The following is a 23,105-nucleotide window of genomic DNA, read 5'->3' on the forward strand; positions in this document are numbered from 1 at the left end:
TTGTAAGACATCAAGTAATGAAAGAAGTTGTTTTTTTTTTTATGTGAAACTGTTTGGTAGTTAAATTAATTATAAAAAATTGATTGAACATTTCCAGAAAAAAAAAAAAAAAACTATGGCACCCCTCTGCGTGTTCCCCCCTTGCCCCCCCCCCCCACTACGCTTACGGTATAGGCCTACATATATATATCTATATGTAATATTCAATCAAATTCAATGAAAGTAAAAGTCTTCAAAAAGACGTAAGCATGTATTCAGTAAATACATATTATATTTGGCTATTTCATATGGAGTTTGTAGGCCTACGGATATCGATTTTTCGGCCAAACTTTTGATTATAAAGACTGCAGTTCTCTAGAATTGTATGTTGCAAGCTGTATTCCCTGATCTATTCCCATTGATATTTGTTCTGATTCTAAATGTATTGATACAACTCTGTAACATTTCAACACAAAACATACTCGTGTTAAAAATAATACATTACATTGATAGCTGGGTAAGATTTTTCTGTGGCTTTCGTTTTGATATGCAGGCCCTATCAGATTTTTTTCAGTGTTGTTTACATTCCTTCGTTAAGATTGTATGATAAAATATAAATTATGTTATAGTTTGCATTGACTTAAATACTAGGCTATTTGTGTGCTTATATTTAAATGAATAGTATGAAATCTGTGATAAATAACGGAGTTTATTTCTTATAATAATATATACTATAGTTACGTCTGTAAGGTAGTAAATATCTGAAGATAAATTGCTAGAAACATTTATTTTTAAGGCTCCATCTCATTATACTCTCTATTTATATTATAATTTTAAAATGACCTAAATGTTTTTAACTTGTGAATTAATTTTAAAATATTGTTTTAAATGACATAACATTAGATTCATCTTATAAGCCTTTGTTGAAGGGGAGCTGTTTAAAGTGAATGTTTATATCTTGTTGTTTCTTTTATCCAGCGTTTGATCAAGGTTATATATATCTATATATCATGGGCGTAGCCAGGATTTTTTTTCGGGAGGGGTTTTGGGGGGGGGGGGATTCCCCCTGCTTCCCCCCCCCCCCGAGGAAAAAAAATTATATATATATATATATATATGTGTGTGTGTACATAATTAATCTTTATTACACTCTGACCCTTTCGGAAGACATTTAATGTGCCCTAGAATAGATTCTTCCTGGAATTAGTGGAAAACTTGTAGACTCCCTGCCCTTGCTAGCAAGGGGGTCTGGGGGAGCTCGCAGCGCTCCCCCCAGCGCGGGGCGAAGCCCCGCCGCCGAGCACTATTTCTGGTATTGAAAGCCAACAAAATGCATATTCTGAGGTATCTACAGTGCATTATCTTGCTATTAAAAAAGTTTTATTTCAAAAACCTAATGTGCTATTCTTACTGACTTAGACTCTCTCGCGCCGTTCGGCGCATTTTCCGGCAAGCTGTTTCCGCTACTCTTATTTTGCGTAATTCATTTTGTCGGAGAACATGTCCCGCAAAACCTCATACGACGCTCTGTCACAACCTTACTAAGGGTTCGACTCCCAGTTCGGCATGTGATTTAAAATTATTTGATTTAGACCCGATCTCTATGACTGACTCCTAAAATCTGTCTTAGCCATCTTTGTTGACCCACATTTTGTGTTTTTCAATTTGGCAGAAGACTATTCACACTTTATTAATGGGGCCCAAGCCACTGGTAGAAATTTGTAACCTTTCTTGACTACGCTCCTGGAATTACATACCTGTATTTCGATTTAGATTTTATATCGAAAAGGAAAGTTTTTTCGTCAAAATCATCTGTTGAGGGGTTTTAAATTAAAAATCTCTGGAGTTTTTTGTTGTTGTTTTTTTAAATTCAAAACCTCATTTAGCTACGATCATAGAATTTGGTGACTGTAGTTTGCTTTAAAATAATATTGAAGAGAGAGGTTTTCAACTCTAAACGCTCTGTAGGGGAATTTTAAACTCAAAACCATCTGGAGGGGTTTTAAACTTTAAAGAAAAAGCCATCTGGAGGAGGGGGATTTAAACTCAAAACCCCCTTTGGCTACGCGCATTTTGAGTGCCTAATTTGCTTTTTTTTTTAATATTGAAAAGGTAGTTTTCAGCTTCAAACCCCGCTGGCAGGGGGTTTTAAACTCAAAACCCTTTTGGCTACGCTCATAGATTTTATAGTGTGTAATTTGCTTTTTTTTTATATTGAATAGGTACTTTTTAGCTTCAAACCCCAACTGGAAAAGGGGGGGGGGGGGTGAAATTAAACTCAAAACCCATTTGGCTACGCTTATAGAATTTTGAGTGTGTAATTTGCTTTTTTTTATATTGAAGAGGGGGTTTTAAAATCAAAATATTTCTTAACTGTGCTGTTAGAATTTGGGGATTGTTGTTTGCATTTTTTTGTTTTGTTTTATAGAAGAGGGGGATTTAACTGCAAAAACCTCTGGTAGGGGGTTTTAAACTCAAGCCCCCCTGGTAGAGGGATTTGTATCTCAAAACCCCCTGATAGGGTTTTTTTAAATCTCAAAACCCCCTCGGCTGTGCTGTGGTAAGTGATGATTTAGTATTAAAATCTCACCTAAAATAAACAAAATGAAAGCAAAAACCAGTCACTTAATTCCGTTCCCCCCCCAGGGGGGGGATTTCATTTCGGGGGCGGTTTGAACCCCAAGAACCCCCCCCCCTGGCTACGCCCATGCTATATATATATACATAAAAAAAAATTTCTACCTTTACATATCCCTTAGTCTGTTGGACCGTTGGGGCACCAGGCAAGACTTGTCGACCGTCTTTCTCCATTCCTCCCTTTTTTTTTTGCCTTGTTCAGAACCTTTCTCAATGGCAGGCCCGTCCATTCGTTAATGTTGTCCTCCCATCGCTTTTTCTGTCTGCCTCTTCTTCTTTTCCTGATACTGTCCCCTGAAGGAAGGTCTTTGCGAGCCACGTAGATCTTGTAATGTATAGGTTTTAAGCTTTCGTCTTTTTACAATAGTTAGCAGGTCGTCATGGGCTCCGATCGCTGCAGTAACCCTGTCTTTAATCTCTTGGTTTGTGATGCGGTCTTTGAATGTGATGCCTAGGATCCTTCAGTAGCATCTCAATTCCATTGCTAGGATCCTCCTCTCTAGCTCTGCATTCAACGTATATATATATGAAAAGCTAACTAGTGTTAACAGCTTCAAATACCTCGGAGCTATTGTCTCAGATGAGGGAACAAAACCCGAATTATTGGCCCGAATAGCACAGTCCACAGCAGCCCTTTCAAAACTTAAAATAATATGGAAAGATAATGGCTTAGCCCTCGGCACCAAAATTAGACTGATGCGCTCTCTGGTCATGGCCACATTTTTATATGCTTGTGAGTCGTGGACGTTGAATGCAGAGCTTGAGAGGAGGATCCTAGCAATGGAATTGAGATGCTACAGAAGGATCCTAGGCATCACATTCAAAGACCGCATCACAAACCAAGAAATCAGAGACAGGGTTACTGTAGCGATCGGAGCTCATGACGACCTGCTTACTATTGTGAAAAAACGAAAGCTTAAAACCTTTGGCCACATAATGAGATCTACGGGGCTCGCAAAGACCTTTCTTCAGGGAACAGTGCCAGGGAAAAGAAGAAGAGGCAGACAGAAAAAGCGATGGGAGGACAACATTAAAGAATGGACAGGCCTGCCATTGAGAGAGGTTCTGAACAAGGCAAAAAAAAGGGAGGAATGGAGAAAGACGGTCGACAAATCTTGCCTGGTGCCCCAACGGTCCAACAGACTAAGGGATAGGTGAAGGGTAAAAGGTAATGTATAATGAAATGGCTCATTCTTTTTAGGATTGATAAGAAAAAGGTTTTACTTAACAAGAATGAATCGCATGAGAATATTTAATTACGCAGCACTATTGCACATTGCAGCTCTTCTTATTGATGTTAACGACGGCATCAAAGGTAATTCTAGACATTTGAAATGTGTTACCTGTTAAATGGACATTTTAAACGTAGACATTCTAAATATATGCTACTGCTGAATTAATTATTAATTAATTTAAAAAAAGCTTTCTATCATCAGAAGACATCTTTGTCAATCTTCAAGAATTCAACCAAAAGGATAGCATTACAAACTGTACCCATGGCCTGCTGGCACAGATTGATAGGTTGGGCCTCAAAGCATTCCTGCAGTACACAGGAGCAAATGATTATGCTAAAACTGTCGTGGAAATTGTATCCATAGAAATGAAGGATAGTAAGAGTAGAGTCTATTCAGTGGTAAGTAGTTTCTAAAGATAAATTATTTATGATAATAATAATTTTAAACTAAAATAACTTGCGAAAAGCAGTGGCGTAGATAAGGTGAGGGGAGGAGTGGGGAGAATTTTAAAATCCCCCGTGCCCCCTGTTGAGACGGGACTCCAAATTAGTGTTCGAATTTTTTTTTACATTAAATATTAAATATTACGCAAATAGTAGAGGCCACCAAAGTGGTTAAGCCCTCCGTTCCCCCATATGTTGTCTAATTCCTAGCCACGCCACTGGCGAAATGTCAATAACTGTACAAATAAATGCAACAATCAAAACATGCATATTTTTATTTCAATCTGTGTCACGGTTCGATGTGAAGTATAATTTTAATATATATTTGTCTAGATGTTTTAATGATACGTGACAATATCAGATGGTATATGATAAGTCACAACGTAAATCAATTTAGATACTAAATTCACAAGCAAACAACCTTGAAGTTTCCATTCTTTCCCCTTTTTCTATAACTCTAAAAAGTAAAGATTCCATTTCCTTTACGATTAACGAGGGTGTCGAGTAGCCAGCACAACGACCAACCGCTTTAACTTTTATTAGACCTTAAGATCACAAAATTAAAGGTTTTAGTCTTCACTAGAGTTAGAACCAGGAACCCCGTTCGGAGGTCAAGCCGCTTGACCCCTTCTTTTACTCTGTTCTCATAAAACTTATAGAATTAATTTGATTATCGTTCTTGGGAAGTGTCCATCATTTGAAGCTTCCTCTGGCTTCTGTGGTCTATTTTTTAGCTTTTCTATAAGCTTTCATTGTGTTATGAAAAAAAATATTTAGAGAAAACATTTTGTTGTTATTTATTACGATGAAATGTTTCATCACGTGGCTATAGAGTATAGACCTCTAGATAATCAAACATTTTGTCTCAAGTATGAAACCTAGTAAAACAAATAACAACTTAGAAAAACTGCTTGTCTATTTCATTATATTGTTTTAGTTGCAAGAGATATCGTTTTCAAGATGCTTACAGAGAACGAGCTATTTTGTGCGCTGTGAAAAGATTACTGACAATAAGTATCAAATCAGCATTCAGATGTTAGCCAAGGCATTAATGAATAAAGCCATTCTTTTGATCGCGATATCTAATGGAACACATCGTATACAAAGTAACATTATCAATCTCCCTACTGTATTTGGTAAGTTTAAGTTATATACATAAAAAATACAGAACATTTAAATAGTCTAAGTTAATGTTAGAATCTAATGTAATTTGAATTTTTAGACTAAATGTGAGCGTTTAATTAACTTAAATTACTTATTGTACAGACTAAAGAAAAAAAAAATATAATTATTGTATTGTATCCTTATAACTTAAACGAATTTCAAAATATATCTTATAGCAGAGGTTCTCAACCTGTGGGTCGCGACCCCATTGGGGGGTCGATCGACGATTTGCCAGGGTTCGCGGAAGACCATCGAAAAAATGGATTGTTATTGTCTATTCTTCTTTTTCTGTATGTATGTGCGGGGGAGGGGGGGGGGTCGTGGCAGGGTTTGGGGGGGGGTGAAAAAAGGGGTCGCCGAGCCTAAAAGGTTGAGAACCGCTGTATTATAGATTGGTACACGGTGACTCGGCTTCTACACTATAATGGTGGGTAACCACTCCCTTATGTTGAGTGTGACATTACCAAAACCTAGTCATTCTGCGTATATTGGTATTTAAAAAAAATACACTAAGTTACTAAGTCTGTTATGAACGGTACAACTTATTTGGTAGCCAACATTCTTCTGTCCAACGACCCTATCTCAGACGAATGACTGTACCTCTTCAGTGTCGTAGCTAAGTTGGGGGAGAAAGGGGGAGAATTTGAAAATCCCCCCGAGCCCCCACTTCCTGGGGGCCCCAAATTATTTTTTAAATTAAAAATTAAATATTACGCAAAATGCAGGGGCCCCCAAAGAGATCAAGCCCCCTCCCTCGGGACCCCAAACGATGGAAAGTTCTTAGATACGCCCCTGACCTGCACCCCTGAAAGCCACTAGCTCGCTAATATCCTACAAGCCGTTTCACACATGATATTTTTAAATTGTCCATTTTGAATAAGGATTCTCAATATCATATGAGAAATTTGTATTTAATTTGATTCCTTTTAGCTTTCAGAAGACACTAACAGTTTAGATTGTTTTGTCTTTAATCTTGCGATTTCTCCAATCTATGGACATTCCGTACGTAAAATAATTGTAAAAAAGTATCCTATTCATACCATGTGGTCTATCGGGAAAATTGTATCTATTTCAGTGGCCCACGGGTAAAGAGGGTGTCATGTGGTGTATACAACGACGAATCTCCTTTACCTTTCCCCAACTAATGTTAGGTACCCATTAGAGCTGGGTGGACTCAGAGGCGCCCTAAAAATCCCGAGGTTAAGAATCCCAGTCTTAGGATTCGAACACGGGACTCTCCGGTTCGAGGCCAAGCGCTTTACCACCTTGCCACCGCTCCTCCTAAATAACAAGTTTTCTTCAAAATAAAATCTATTTCCACAGATCCATTCAATGTAGCTCTGTACGTGAACGGGAAAAAGCTATCTCCCACTGAATGTCTCATTGATTTGAGTCATACCAAACAGATTACATTTTGCTGTGACTTAAATGCCCCCTCTGCAACGATGGCTACAATTTATCATAACGGTGCGGCCGTAGCAGAGTCAGAAAGGTGTGCGGCTCATTTTGCTGAGACCAATGCGAATGATGATTCAATGAGTTTTTTATGCAGCTATTGTAACGCACGCACTGAGAATATCACATGTCGCCTGATATTCGGTAAGTTCCTTAAAAGAAATGATTATATAGGCCTACATTAAAATTACGATTCATTGGCTGGTTTTCCTAAAACACTTTTTGTATAGTATGGTCGAATTATTTATTTTTTTAAGACCTCGGTGGTAAAGGGAACATGAATCAATAAAAGAAAAATCAGCCAACTAGTTCATCAATTAGTCATAATTATTACCGATATATATTTACAGTGCATTTTTTGTAAAAAAAAAAAAAAAAAAAAATAGGAGCCGGTACTCAGTGTTTAGGTGCCGGTACTCAGTAGTTGATTGCCTAACTTTTAACTACTAAAATTAATATTATACGTTAAAATAAAAGAAAAATTTTTTTTTCATAAAAAGTGCCGGTACGCCGTAGTAGTGCGTACCGTCACAAAAGATTATATCAAAGACAATGTGTAGGGCCTATATTAATTCATTATAAAGAAAACTTTGTAATGGATTAGTTAATTAACCTTGTCTTATTCATCATTTTCAAAAAATTATTTTTCTTCTACAAAAATGCTTCGATTTACTTTTAGAAGTACATAAGACATACAATTTACATCAATTACGCCTTTGTCGGCTAAGAGAGCCTGTCTTCAGATTCAGATTTAGTGTATTCCACACCTTGCGCTGGTTGATCCGCTCTGTCACTATCGTCATTCAACTAAATGAGCAAGCCCATCATGAGAAGGCTTGAATCGTTTAAACTTACTACATCAGTTGTCGAAAATAATTGTCAAAGTTTCAGACTAAAAAACGAAAATAATATATAGTAAAAAAAATTATTCATGATAGCGATTACATAAAAAAGATAAAGGTCTGGGTGTGAATTTAACTTTAACTTTAACTCTAAGATTTCTTTTTTATATATATATTTTTACTTTTTAGTGCGTTTTAATATATTTTTAAAATATTTTTTTTTTCTGTCAAGATAGATTTGTAGTCGTAAACCACAAAGTCGATTCTATTAAATATCGATAACTTGTAGGTTTCTTATTTCCTTTTCAGGTCATACTGCAATGGAGAAGATTACAGAAAGTAAATATTTAACTAAATTAACTTAACCTTAATTACAAGTCAAATTTTTCAAAAATGTTCGAGTCGATGCACATTTTTACAAATAATTTATAACATTCAACATGGAACTCTAATACGTTTCTATTGTTCCCGGGAGATACTTCTTAGACTCACGATGGCCTTAGGTGAAAACCATCAATACAGGAGACGATTAGACCAGGAGGGAAGCGAGAAGATCTCCCGTTTGGGTGCCTTAAGACAAGAGTTTATTGCACTGGCGGGGAATGAAAGAAAACCCCAACAAACATGTTGCCATCTACACACCGATCCTCAAAGGGCCGTTTTTTTTTATGTCGGCTGATTCAGTGATTGGTACAGAGAAGGAATGAGGGAGAGTTCTCTCTGAATGCTCGGCTATTGGGCTGTTCCTAATCAGAGCGTCTCGGATTACGAGTCATCGGTAATAGGAATGTAGGCACTTACTTTTTTCATCTTTCCCGACAGAAGGTTGATCAGACAGGTAGATGGTGGCAATCTTGCCAATGTCTAGAATTCTTAAAAGTATTACGAAGAAGAATAATCTCTAATGGTAATTCATCATAATAATATATTCTTATAAAATCGTCAACGCATTGAGCCGCTTTTTTTTTTTTTTTTTTTATGTTCCTTCAGAGTTTAAGACAGTTTACTCCCGTAAACGAAGGGGTGTGGGAGTGGGCAATGTTAGAACCAGGCAGCCATCTGACTGGTATTCGAAGTTTTAGCGCTGGCCTTTTAAATGATTATTAAAGAACACCAGAACTTTTTGTAATTAAAAGGTTGTTGTTTTTTTTAGCGGCCCCCGAAAGGGGAAAAGACGCTATTAGTTTTGAGCGAAATGTCTGTCCGTCTGTCCGTCCGTCCCGTTTAGATCTCGTAAACTAGAAGATATATTGAAAATCCGACTTCCCAATATTTTAGACCATTCAAAGTTCTGATGCAACGGCTACTTTTTTTTTTCCTGAAAGCGAAAATTCTAATTTTTAAAAATCAATTATGCAAGAAGTTTTTTATAAGAAAAAGCTAATTAGTATGCATTATATGTTACACCTAATTTAAGACGAATAGTAATCTTATAAATATCATTTTCGTGAATATTTTTTCTAAATGGTAAGGATGATCTTTTTTTTATTTTTTTTTTGAGAATTCGAAAATGAGATTGAGCCTTTTCAAAGAAATTAACTTATTTAGTTCGAACCGAGGGTCCCGGGTTCGAATCCTGGTGAAGACTGGGATTTTCAACTTCTGAGTCTACCCAGCTCTAATGGGTACCTGACATTAGTTGGGGATAAGCAAAGGCGGTTGGTCGTTGTGCTGGCTACATGACACCCTCGTTAACCGTAGGCCACAACGACAGATGAACTTTACATCATCTGCCCTATAGACCACAAACTAGTTAGGCCAGGTTCACATCTAACTTTACATTCACTTTCACGTATCCTTTGATCTGCGGGACGGTTGGGGCACTACACAAGATCTGTTAACCTTCTTTCTCCATTCTTATCTCTCATTTGTCTTTGATATAATTTCATTCGGATGTTCTTTCTGAAAATATCGAAGCCTACCTGGGTGGACCACTGGTCGTGCGGTTTGCGCGCTGTACTGTCGTTTGGATTTATCGACGATCGAAGGTTCAAACCCTGCCTGCTCCCATTCCCCGTCGTCCTGCGGGAGGTTTGGACTAGGAAGTAAACTATCTCTGAAGGATTATCCGAATTATGTAAAACATTTTACTTCGGGGGCCGATTTTGAGTTTGTGTTTCCACACAAACTGTCTTTTGTAACCTTGTTTACTGTACTATTCTATAGTATATAAAGCAACATATTTCACCCGCCCTCATCTCACCAAAAATGTTTTAATAAAGGTTATGAATATTTAATGACTACGTATGACAAACTATCAAGTATCCCAACAGACACCTCGATATTGGTATGGTTTCCCTCTTCCTCTTAGGCCAGGTGTGCGAAAAACACAGTATGACATCCATTCTTTTTTTTTTAAATATCTACTTGGAGATGTGTGTGTCAAGTTTGCCGTTTCTGTAGCAATAGTGGTTTTACAGGGTTGGGTCGCTAGCCCCACGCCAAACCCTCCACCCGGGGCTTTGGACCGGCAGATGGCAGATCGTGTCTCAAACAAGGAAATTCTATTGCGAACTGGGAGTCGAACACTTAGTGAGGTTGTGACTGAGCGTCGCTTGAGGTTTGCGGGACATATTCTACTTCAAAATGAATTACGCATACCAAGAGTTGCGATGACATGGAGGCCAATACGACGAAAGTGCAAACAGGGACGTCCTCGTATTACTTGGCACCACACCTTCATGGAGGACCTGAGAACAGTGGACACCAGGAGGAAGGAGGCTTCAGACATTGCCAGTGACAGATCTTTGTGGAGACGGCTTGCTGCCCAAAGCGCCGAACGGCGCGGGAGGACCTAAGTCTAAGTAAGTCTAAGTAAGTAAGTTGGAGACGTCATAAGTTAGTGCTAAAAAAACGGAAGAACTCGATGCATAAGGTTTTCCATTAGCTTATGAAAAAGATACCTCCACCTAAAGAGAAGTGTTGTTTTTTTTTAATTAAAGACTATTTCAGAAAGAGGTCGAATATTGTTAACTACACATTTAAATATCATAAAAGTGTTTTGAATTATGTTGTTCAAATATCAATATTCATTTTTGCTTAAGATTGAGTTTTTGGAATAAACGAATATTTTATCCATAGTTTGAAAGTTTAGCCCAAATTTTAGATTCAGAAAACTAAAGCTATTTTGTAATTGTAAGTTAAAGACATAACAGTTTACAGTGTATTTTCAAAGTAGAAAAAAGTAATTAATGGTATGTTTATAATGTATATGTAAGTAATCTCCTAGCTCCACACATGCAGTTATATTCAGAGCTCTACATACAGAGACATATGTAACCATCCTATGTGGACATGAAGTTTGCGGGTTGAGTTAAAATTAATTGTGCCATTTATCAAGTATGTAATAATTAGCAATAATTAAAATAAAGTAATAACCATAACCAATTTTAATGCGATGATTATTTTGACTTAAATCTATTAATATTTCAGATAAAGGAGCCGGCCACACAGTGGAAGAAGACATCAACACTATTGTGATTCTTGTAGCCGTACAGATTGTCGTTATTGTCCTTGTCATTATATTTATAACCTTTCTTGCAATTTACCTGAGGCGTAAGAAATTTAGATCGCTGCAAAAATCGACATTCCAGCTAGGTAAAACCTTTCGTATGGTAGAGTCTTCCTTCTATTCAGCTTATACCACATCCCTTCGTCCGTCTGTCCGGTTGAAATCTTTTGCACGTCATTTCTCATTCTTCCAGTTCTCGGGTCAAATTATAACTGCAAATTATTCGTTGTCGATGGCAATGAAAAAATTGAACCGATTATTACATCAATTAGTCATAATTAATTAATTTTGTTTTATCTGAGAAAATATACTTAGCTAAAGGGAGATAAGCCTTGCAATAATGAGAGATATGGCAGCGATAGAACGGTGCTCCTCTCAGAAAACGCAAATGAGATTCTTACAAAAATGAAAGATGGCAGATGCAAGGCCTGAAAATAACTTACATTCTTGATTGATAAAAAAAAACTCTTGTTTTCTCTAGGCCTGAAATTGATAGTTTGAAGAAATGTCTGCGGTGTCTAATACCGTACATTGCTTGCATTAAGATTAAAGGTTGCGTGCATTAATAAAAAAAAATAAAAAATAAATAAATATATATGTAAATTGATTTGAGAAGTCGAAGAAAATTCATAGAGTATTTTTAGTGTTACACTTTTTAAAACTCTTTCTCTCCTTATTGACGATGCCAACGTTGATTTGACCCGCATTAAACTAGGCTCATTTTGGATTTATAAACTTAAATTTGTGTTGTGCAAAAAGAGCATGCATTTTCCTATAATATAACATTTTCTGATAGGAAACAAAAAAGTTATTGAATTTTAATTACAACAGGATAGTGAAATACAAATTTGCAAAATGAATAATACTATCAAAACGAGGAAAATAATTACGGAGAGAAAGAGTTAACTTTGTGGTTGTCATGTACCAACCAGACCACTAAAGGGATATTTTGTTAACTGTTGATATATATAATAAAATAAAGTAGCATAGAAGTGAAAAAAAAAAGGGGGGGGGGAGGATTAACTCTTTCTCTCCCTAATTATTTACAACATTCTGGTGGAATCAACGCTGTTATCGTCAGTTAGGAGAGAAAGAGTTAAGTCTTTAATACAGTGTTTAATTACTTAAATAAATATAACTTTTCTATTTCGTGTATTTTGTTATTGAGTATTGACTTAGAACGCTTCACCCAAGCGGGATCAGTAATGCAACGGGCATCTTAGGGATTCTATAAAACAACTTATGTTATTAGCAGAAGAAAAATAAAATTCGCTTATCAATTAATCCCCATATAAATCAAGTAGATCTAGTCTTGTTTGTTTATTTTACATGTTTCGGGTCGTGACGGCGGGCAGGGTTTGTTTTTGAACCCAAGAACATTGAAACAACTGTTCAGAGCGCATACATAAACAGGCAGCCTTAAAATCTAAATCTTTATCTCTTATCTTATAAAATACAGACGTTACTTAAAAAATCTAGCCATGCATGTTAACCAATGACTTAAATTCTGCAAGTCATTAATTTTCCTGACTGACTCAGGTAACCCATTCCATGCTCTAATAGCACTAGGGAAGAAGGAGTATTTGTACAGTGTATATTCTGTTGATAGTTTCAAGAAAAGAGAAAAAGAATCGCTATAAAACTTTTGTTGCTTTGTTTTAAAAATACTTTTCAATATATAATTTTTATTTTTGTTTCTAAAGATGTTGATGCAGAAAGTACAGAAATGGAGGAACCATTACAATACTCTGGACAAAACTTTCATGGTAATATTTATTATTTATACCGTGTTCAAACTAGGGACTATCAAGTTCAAAGGGCATTTTAACACTGCCACCCTTATCTATCTACGCCTAAAAATGTACATTATCTGATTGTTTAACCCTTAAAACGCGTGTGGTAGTTAAGCCTCTAACCATCAGACTTGTGTTTGCACTCATTGTAAAACAGTTCAGCACTTTAAGGGTTAAAGAATGAAAAAAAAAAAAGTAAAAGACTTATGCATAACACAGAATTTAGACTTAAAAAAAACAACTATATTTATAATCATACTTTTTTTTATTTATTTAGAAACGACTCCAGTGGCTCAAACGATTCGACAAAATATTCAAGGTAATATTGATTATATGTGTTTTGCCAAATTTAACAAAGCATACTGTACACAAAAACTCGTTTTTCGGCCTCCTTCAGTCCCGAAACGACTATGGATCATCTCATGGAAATAAGATGAATAATAATAGTTATAATAATTTACTTTAAAGAGCACTGTGAACAAACACGATGTAGGCTCAAGGCGTTGTGATAACATTACAAACATAATCATGAGAGCTAAAATGACAAACTAATCTAAGAAAGTTTTGAAAAGATAGGTCTTAATGTTCTTCTTGAATGTAGTGAAGCATGCTGTCTGTCTGAGATCAGTGGACAGTTGAGTTCTAAACCTTTGGTCCATTTAATGAAAAAGTGGCATCATTAGAAGCGTTGCGTCCATAGAGCGCAGTGTTCTCTGCCTGTACATCATGTCCACCCTCTCTACGCCGCTGATTGTATCAAAAGGAGCGGCAAGTGCCAGAGTGTAGTACTAAGGGCTGCAAGCTGCTTAAGTGTCGCCGGCTCCTGGTTTTCCTCAGGGTTGATTCCCGAAGCCTTTCCCATGATTGAGTATAGCTGCAAGGCAGCAGAGGTTTGAATTCAGTTTTCCTTCTCCTAGGTGTGTAGCCAGCCATTACTAACGAGACTCTCCTGCTTAAAGCTTACTGGCGTAGGCGCCAGTTACTAGCCTTCACCCTTTCCCCTGTAGGTGAAAACAGTGCCGCTGAATATATGCGCCACACTTGAAGGCCAGGAGTTGGACTGGTTGTCAGAGGTTATTTGAGACCCATGCCATGTGGAATCATTTTATGGGCAGTGAAGGGCTTATATCCATTAGCATTTCCAGCAATGAAAAACTCATCGGTATTTTTGCAAAATAGCCGTGGCGTGCGGCCAGTATCCGATGTATTTAAAATTAAAAGTGTTTATGCTAATTTTACTGGCCACTTGTCAAAGTATCGGGAATTCCTTGGCCTATAATCGATGTGATATTTCAAGCCTGTCCTGAATTTTCGAACCTGTAGATTCCTATTTAACGTCGTTTTGCTTCGCTGTGACGATAATTTTCAGCTTGTCGTCTGATTTTTCAATAGAAGTTCGACCTGCCTTTGCCTTTTTTAAATATTAATATTCTGTCAGCGGTTTCATTGTGAGTGTTACTCCTCGGCTTGTGCAAAGTAGGGCGTGTTTGTTTTGGTGCGACCTTTTTGGTGCCGGACGTTTTGGCTGTAAATTTTTTAGACTTATTATACATGTTTATTTTACTATGTGTTAAAAATGATACATGTTTGTGTGTGTTTATGGTCAAATGTGGTCAAATGTACTTTTATGTGAAAAACAAAAGGTAGATAAAAAAAATATATATTTCGAGAAACGGCTAGTCAGTTAGGAAAGTGATTGATTTCGATCTTAAGTGGTAAAATAAATTAAATTACACATTTTCCCTTAAAAGACAACAATAACGCCAACGCGCATTTATGTGTTTGATCTATTTGTAAATGTTAATTAAGACCTAACTGAGAAAAAATGTGCTAAATGATAGATTTCCAATAACAAGAAATCGAAAGACGCAAATGGAGCTGGGTAAAGCAGGCTCTGAATTGGAACCTACAGGGTGATAAGAAGACTGGGAAACTAAAGCAAACAAGGGGGAGTAAAATATACTTTTGTTTTCAATGAATGTGTTAAATGACTCAACGTTGGTGTTCCTTGATTATCCCAGTGACATTTCAAAGATGAGTAAGGAAATACATATGCTGCTTTTTAAAATGTTTTTTTTTTTTACAAGTCTTATATCAACTCATTCTGTCTATCTGTTTGTGCATTTGTATGTACATGACCATTCTCAGATCAAATTGAAACTTTGCACAGTTCTTCATTGGCATATATATATAGCCTATATAGCTCCATCATTTCCCATTTCATATGGACTCGAAGATGATTGTAAAGTCCAATCCTCGCTTTAAAACGCCAGCCCCATACGCGGCATGGGTAGATTTGGTCAGTTGAGGATAGGCCTGCTTCTTCTCTCAGCTTTTTGTTGGTTCGGCGCTCTTTCACCCTGCCAAATCTTCTTGCTTCAAATCTCGAGACTCCAAGTCTCACATCTTCAATCCATGAGGAGCGAGCGAGAGCATATAACAGACATGAATCAATACAAATCATTAATCAATTTGTCTAGTAATTATTATTAATTATTTTGTTTTGGTTGATACCAACAAGGAAACTAATCCTTCAGTATTCAGATAAATGGCTAAATTAGTAAGGTTTAGTCCTCTTAAACAATTGTTACCGCTATATCTTTCGTATGCATTTTCCAATCAAGTTGATACTTTAAACTATTTTTTATTGTTATTTATTAAGACTTGAATGAATACATTTTATTACTTCACTTGATATCAAATAAGAAAAATAACTTCTACATTACTGATATACATAGTTAAAAGGGAAGAGTTATTTCCCCTAGGTATGCTGTTGTTTTTTTTTACATATTTTTTTTTTTAATTTTGCTTGTTTTTCTTTATATAAGCTAAATGTTAAATATATAGACAGTAATGGAGCATATCTTTTTAATCTCCTTTTCGTTAATCTCGTTTTCAAAGACCAAGATAATGCAGAGCCAGATGAACAATTTTTGCTCTACCGGAATTCACAAAGAGGTAAATATTACATTGAAAGTGCAAATGTTTTTTTCCTCTTCTTTTCAGTAGAAAACCTACCAACAGGTTCTGTTCTGAGGCCGCATGCAACCAGGTGCTCTCTTCTATGTCAGCCTAAGAAAGTTGACGCCTAAGCTGGTGTTTGAAGCTGGACATAATAGGCATACGAAAGGCCCCCACGCGGCTCGGCCTCCGGCCTCGCACGAGAGGGGGATACTCGTGTGGGGCTCAAGGGGGTCGTGTCCAGCGACATACCGGACGAGAGTACATGATCGTTTCGGATAAGGCGGGATTTCGGACAGAGGGATTAGCGAAGAGCCGATGCCTCATCCTGGCCATGGATAAAAGCCTTTCCTTGGTCAAGAGGTCCATAAAAGGGAACCGGAAGTTCTCGGACCTTCAGGACATCTGACTCAGGTGTTTGAAGCGTTTCCGTGGGGCGCCTCTGTTACATCGACCACCTTTTAGCTCACCAAAAAAAGACTGCCTTTGGCATACGTCTCCCATACGGGATATAAATATTGTTTCCAAACAATATTTTAATTTTCTTTGTATTCTTAAATTCAAAGATAATGCTTTGTATCCTTTTGTATACAACAGGCGAAACTAACAAAATTTGACTTAATAATTCTGATTGGATTAGGACCGCAATAATTATTTTTTAAGCATATTGTCAGGGGAGTCTCTAATGGTGACGAGGTTTTGCACCGAACCTTGTTACATTATTCAAAGTGTGATACCAAAGAAGAAAAAAAATATACTAACAGCCAACAATATTACATCTTAAAAAAAAATGTAGATAAGTTGATGCTGACAAAGATATTTTGAAAATAGAATGGAAGCAAATGTTATCGTTGGGTAACAATCGAGTTTTTTTTCGGTGGAAAAGGGGGATGGTGGGGCCAAGCCCCCAAAGTCGCTATATGCGGGTGAGTTACAATATGATTTAACCACTCAATGTGACCTCGGCTTATCGACGGCTTTGCCTAATGAAACAGTAGTTTAACAAAAATACACATTTTTAAAAATAATTTCTTTTCTTTATTTTAGGTACTGGCCGAAGACACTCACTTCCAACAGGTATTTTATTTTTTTCGTATTAAATAATAAGAACTATATTACAAATATCAAATATTCGATTATATTAAATGTCGTAATTCAATAAACGTTAAGCAATAAATTGCCCCACGGATACGCTTCAAAGACCAGTTTAGGTGTCAATTTTCCTTGGCTGATATAGAGGAGAGAAGAGAATAAGCCAGCTGGACGTCACTCACGGAGGCCGCGGGATACACATTTGAGACCAAAAGAAAATCCGCTGCCGAGGACAAATGCAGACGGCGAAAAGAAAATCTAAATCGACCGCCTGCGGGCAATGGTTATGCTTGCCCTGGATGTGGCAAAATATGCAGGTCACTGCTGGGGCTGCGCAGCCACGGGAAATACTGCATTCCTCACCAATCTTTTGACTCGAAGACAAGCAGTGGCGGACTGAGTGTTAAAATCGGCCCGGGCATTTCTATATCATCCGGCCCTCGAATTGTATATTGTGTGTGGGTATCCCTTTCGAAGTCTATCTGTCCTCAAAGTCAATATGCTAAGTTTGATAATGTATCGATGATTGAATGCATGCATAAAATATATCTTTTTAAGAAATATAATAGGCCTTACGTTGCTTTTTAATCGCTAAAAGTGTGGGCCCTAAAATGATGAAGGATGTCGACTATTACATTATTTCGGAAAGTGTGTTAGATTACATTACCATTATACAATAGAGTCTGTATAGATTTTAAAAAAAAAACACGAAGCTCAGACTGCCTCATTTACAATAACTTATAATAATAATTATTAAAAGCTTAATACGTTATATAAAGGCATTCATGGGGCCCTTTAGGTGGCCTTACCAGTCCATTTGGGTACCGGCCCACCGGGCATTTGCCCAAATGCCCATATAGCCAGTCCGCCCCTGAAGACAAGCCTTTTTATTCTTTTACCTCCAAGGTGCTCACTACGAACGTTTTTTTTTAATAGAATCCCAGCCCTGGGGCCACTATTTGCGAAAAAAAAACAAGCTTTCTATTAAACCTTTGTATTTTATTTTCGGTATTACCCCCAAAAGGACTCAGTCTACAAATTAAGTATTTTTTTTTTAAATAACGAAATTAGGACTTCTTTTATATTATTTCTTTTTTCCTAAGTGAACTTTTTAACTTGCCATACGTCATATCCACTTCCTTGTAAACGCGGTCTAAATGAAAATAAAAACAACAGTCCTAATAGCATTAATAGGATAGATCTAGAGTCTTTTTCCTTTTTGTCGAGAGAGAGAGAGAAAGAGAGAGAGCGAGAGAGAGAGAGAAAGAGAGAGAGAGAGAGAGAGAGAGAGAGCAAGGACTACATCTATTGTACGTTCAAAAGGAAATAAAACATATTTGATTTTTTTTTAATTTAGAGAACAAATTACCATAATAAATGTAGAAAGTGGAACGGGAATTCGGCATTCTATTTGGGCCTTCTGAAAATGCATTTTTTTGCTCTAAGCCTGAAACTGATGGTATGAAGAAATTTGTGCGGTGTTAGTACCACACATTGTTTGCATTAAGACTAAAGGTTGCGTGTATTAAGACTAAAGGTTGCGTGTATTAAGACTAAAGGTTGCAAAAAAAAGGGGGGTCAAGGTCGAAGTATATTTATATATATATATATATATTGTTGTAACCCTATTGGCGATACGATAAGGGTTGATGTGTATGATCAACTGACATATGTGACACAGGCCAGTAATACAGTTTAGCGTGCTATATCGATGGACAAGGGACAGTACTGGCATGAACTTTGCCAGTGAATATGACCCGGGTTATTATCCTGTGATCAGAAGCTTTCATGGACCAGAGACAGAGTGTGTAAGACAGGACAGCGAGGAGACCGGGACTGTTAGTCCGCCATAAAGTCGGTCCTGTTGTGAGTCCTCCAATGAAACATACGAGTCCAGGATGAGACAATAGAGTTTAGTACGGCATTACGGTGCTGTACAGTGTAACCTATGTAGTAGCTCTGTAACCAATGGTGTCGTATTGGCGGTTTTCATTTCCTCATTAAAGTACACAGATTATTTGAAACACTTGTTGTCAAGTTCTTGTAGTTTGATGTGCTGCGTGTTGAGCAGTTTTTACACAAGTGCTGATTAGGAGAGAGAGAAAGCGTACCAATACGGATTGAATAGAGAAGCCGAAAAAAATCATAGAATCTACGAATGACTTTTTTTCCTTTTTGTCTGGGGAGAGGGGGATAAGGGGATAAGTGAGAGTGGTATTAGAATTAACATGCCGAAAATATGAATGCGTGTATGTGTCGGGGACTATGATAGTTAAAATGGGGCCCATTTATTTAAATAATACATTTAAAAAAAATAAAGAAAGAAAGACAAGAAAAGGGGTGTTCAAGAAAGAATGAGCGGGAGGTGAACGTTTATTGTAAGAGATACACTCATTCACGGGCTAAGAACAAAAGTTAGATTGATCGTTAAAATAAGACCAGTTTATTATGATTATGTTGAATTATAAGGGAAGCGTGGCCGAGAGGCTAAGTGCGCTTGAACTTGGCCTGTCTTGGCTACCTATGAAGGGGGCTCGAGGTTCGACACCAGACTCGAACAGAGTTGTATTTACTGAATGCCTAAAGGCAGCACGAAAAACCTTCTCCCAGATATCCCCTTTCCCCCCCCCCTCCCTAACTGGTCCACAAAAGAGAAAGTAGCGCTATTTAAAAGCTATAAATATTATTATTATTATTATTTACAAAAAAGCCTAGGAACAAACCCGGCCATAATAAACATTAAAAAGTCTAGGAAACAAATGAACAACAAATCAACTGCTAGTAATAGTATAACACAGAAATACCAATGAAAGGCCTATAAAGACAAAATATGTATTTTGTTTTCCATCATGCAATAAGCAGCTATTTAAAAATATAGTCACGCATCCCTTTCAAACTTTTGCAATCTATAGGGCAGAAGATTTAAAAGTCATACGTTTCTATGACCGACGGTTAACACGGATGTCATTTGGCCACCAAATGACCAACTGTCTTTACTTTCCCCAACTAAGGTCAGGTGCCCTTTGCAGTTGGGTGCGTCCAAAAAATTTCACAATTCATAATATCAGTCTTCACTGAGGTTTAAACCTGAGGCTTTTCGGTTCGTATGCATTGCGCTGTACCACTCAGCCACAATGCTCCCCGTGCAACTAGGCAAATCATAAAGGTAATCTCTATGTGCCAAGTCTTTTAAATTTTTTTTTTTCATTTTCTAAACGTTTTTTTTTGTTTTTGTTTTTACATCGAAATATCTTGTTTTGGGCTTCATAAAACACTGCCTAGAACCAAACATATCCATCCCTTTCAGACATTCACCTTCAGCTGCTAAAAAATATCTGTGGGATTTTACGTCTAGAGAGACAATATTTTACCATTGCATATTCTTGTGTGAAGACCCCAATCCGTGATACACAGCTGCAGTCACAGGTTGGGTATTTGTAATCACCTGACGTTACTATCTTTTTCTATATTCACCCTCAGTTAGTATCTCTAGGATTTGTCAGTCAGTGGCATGGCTAGGAATTGACTATCATTTGGAGGCCTGGGGAGGGGGGGGGGGTTGAGATAATGTTTATATATAATGCAAACAAAAATTTCAAACACTCATTTTGGGGCCCGGGAGATTTTCAAATAATCCCTCCCTCCCGCTACACTAGCAACGCCACTAGTAATTATCAATAACTTATCACTTTTATGTATTGATAGTTTATTTCACTAGGGCTTCGAGCGTCTATCACAAATGTACATGTCATATATAGTCAATTCCAAATGACCTCAATGGATTTTACATGGGCAGGTACTGTGGAGCACTCAAAGGAAAATTAATTCGTTTAGTTTTGTTTTAATAAAACTGACACCATTTTCTTTTTTTCAGTGCGTTTTACAACACAATTAATGGTTAACAACTAACTTCAAGAATGGAAACAACTTTTTGAGGAAGATGCCAAATAGTGATACCTATCAATTCAAAAGAAGAATATATATATATATATATATATATAAATGTTTTGTTTTTTAAATTAATTTTTTGTTCCTATGTATCCTCATGATGTAGAAAGTCCTATTATTCACACCACTCTTACACCAAGTCATGTGTTACTTGTTCTTGTCAATTGAAAAGCTTTCTATGGGAACCCACATTATATGTCATTTTCATGTAGATAGCCTTCACTGATATATGGCAGATTTTTTTCCAATGTTTCCAGTTAGTTTTAAAGTAATTCCCCTTTGTGTAAATGATTGAATTCACCATCAAGCCTCTATATGTAGGAACATAAAATTACATGTCAAATAGAACAAACACAAAAACTCTTTTGTTCCCCTGGTAATCGTATCATTAAATAGAAACTATCTGATATAAACTTTTCGCATGTAAATTATGAGGGAGTCTGGTGTGAATGTATATTTTGGTTTTCTATAATTATAATTTTGTTTTGCTGAAATGCACAAAATGTAAGACCAATTTCCTTATGGATAATAGAGATTATTATTATTATTATGTTAGAAATGAACGAGTAGTCATTCTCTGGCGCTGCCAGGGTCAGGTTTCGTTAAAGAGAAACAAAATTTATCGTAGTCCCTTTAACAGTTTCCACTGAGGAATTTTCTGGTGATGTGGCATGTCTGCAGCAGTACCGCCATCTGACAGGCAACGAGGATGTTCCTAGGAATGTTAAGGGCCTTGAAGGTGTCTGTGATGGTCAGTTATTATTATCACCTCGGTTGATATAACAATGGGGTATATTGTTATTTTGGACAATTTCCATAGACGCTTAATCTCCAAGCCTAGGTTCCCATATTTTCTTTGTTTTTCTCTCATTTTTTCTTAAATTATTATTATTATTATTATTATAAAGCGCCATCTCTTTGTAGAGCATTGGATATGATTTTGGAGCTTTGTAATCAGAAACCATTTGATCATCGACACTACATAAAGAATCTTTCACAAGTCATAAGAAAAACAAACATGAATTTGCAGGGATTTATAAAACGTATAATGCACTGGTCAGGCCTTCGATGTGTCTCGGATTTGAAAGGTTAGTCGAGAGTTGCTAGAGAAGAAAAGTTTTTCCTATAGAACATTGAACTATGTGAAAAAAAAAGTTCTCCTTTCAAACCTTGCAAACTATAGAACAGATGATGTTAAGGTGGCCAACAGTTCACGAAGGTCTCAAGTGGCCAGCACACCGACCAACCGTTTTTACTTTCCCCAACTTAAGTCAGGTACCCATTAGAGCTGGGTGAACTCAAAGGCACCCTAAAGTCCCGAAATTTAAAATCCCAGTCTTCACCTAGATTTGAACCCAAGACGACGGCTTTGAAAGTCAAGTGCTTAACCGCTCAGCCACCGCGTCCCCTGAGCTATGTAATTGAATAATTTTGTTTTGATTGATGATTCACATGAATGATCTTGTTTTGATGATTTACATAAACTATATTGTTTTGATGATTTACATGAATTATCTTGTTTTGATGATTCACATGAATTATCTTGTTTTGATGATTTACATGAATTATCTTGTTTTGATGATTCACACCCAGGGTAACCTCTAAATAAAGGCGGTTTGAGATGATGAGGAGTTTTAAGTTTTATTTCATCTTTTACAAACAAATATAATTTTCCAATTTTATCCCTTTATTGTTATGAGGATTTTTAAGGTTGAGTTCCATTTCTTTATATTTTTAAAAATGTATTTCTTTATTATCCTAATATTGTCACATACGGAAGTTTATTATTATTCATAATGAAATTAAATATCTTTCTGTTTAAAGATTGAGTAGGTATTTTGTTTGTAATAGTAGATGAGAGAGAGAAAGAGAGAAATAGAGAGAGAGAGAGAAAGAATAAGAGATAGAAATAAAGAGAGAGAGAAAGAGAGAGAGAGAGATTAGCAAAGAAAGAGAAAGAGAATATTCTACATTTTCACTGAATAATACTTAGAAATTGCTGTTGTTATAGCACGTATTAGCCAAGTGTATGAAGAAGTGATGTA

General features: G+C 36.7%; 1 protein-coding gene across 7 annotated transcripts; it reads left to right on the forward strand.

Annotated features, from left to right (window-relative positions):
- Positions 1–249: 249 nt before the first annotated feature.
- On the forward strand, positions 250–22,883 carry LOC106050729 (uncharacterized). 7 transcript variants are annotated; one of them, XM_056011226.1, is made up of 12 exons: positions 250–496; positions 3,818–3,931; positions 4,053–4,249; positions 5,232–5,430; positions 6,782–7,057; positions 8,065–8,094; positions 11,188–11,352; positions 12,970–13,032; positions 13,337–13,378; positions 15,961–16,017; positions 17,068–17,097; positions 20,987–22,883. In XM_056011226.1, exons 2-12 carry the CDS (start codon positions 3,850–3,852, stop codon positions 21,019–21,021), a joined length of 1,176 nt encoding a protein of 391 aa, XP_055867201.1. In that variant the 5' UTR covers positions 250–496; positions 3,818–3,849; the 3' UTR covers positions 21,022–22,883. The 7 variants fall into 7 exon arrangements, with proteins under 7 accessions (XP_055867201.1, XP_055867207.1, XP_055867205.1 ...); XM_056011229.1 differs by lacking the exon at positions 250–496 and adding an exon at positions 502–580; XM_056011227.1 differs by lacking the exon at positions 250–496 and adding an exon at positions 531–729.
- Positions 22,884–23,105: the final 222 nt, after the last annotated feature.

Source organism: Biomphalaria glabrata, chromosome 14, assembly GCF_947242115.1.
Source record: "Biomphalaria glabrata chromosome 14, xgBioGlab47.1, whole genome shotgun sequence".
Classification (NCBI taxonomy): Eukaryota; Metazoa; Mollusca; class Gastropoda; family Planorbidae; genus Biomphalaria; species Biomphalaria glabrata.

Coding starts and splice junctions, on each gene's coding strand:
- LOC106050729 (XM_056011225.1), top strand. Junction 11,353..12,969: donor AAAATCGACATTCCAGCTAG/GTAAAACCTTTC, acceptor TTGTTTCTAAAG/ATGTTGATGCAGAAAGTACA. Junction 13,033..13,336: donor CTCTGGACAAAACTTTCATG/GTAATATTTATT, acceptor TTATTTATTTAG/AAACGACTCCAGTGGCTCAA.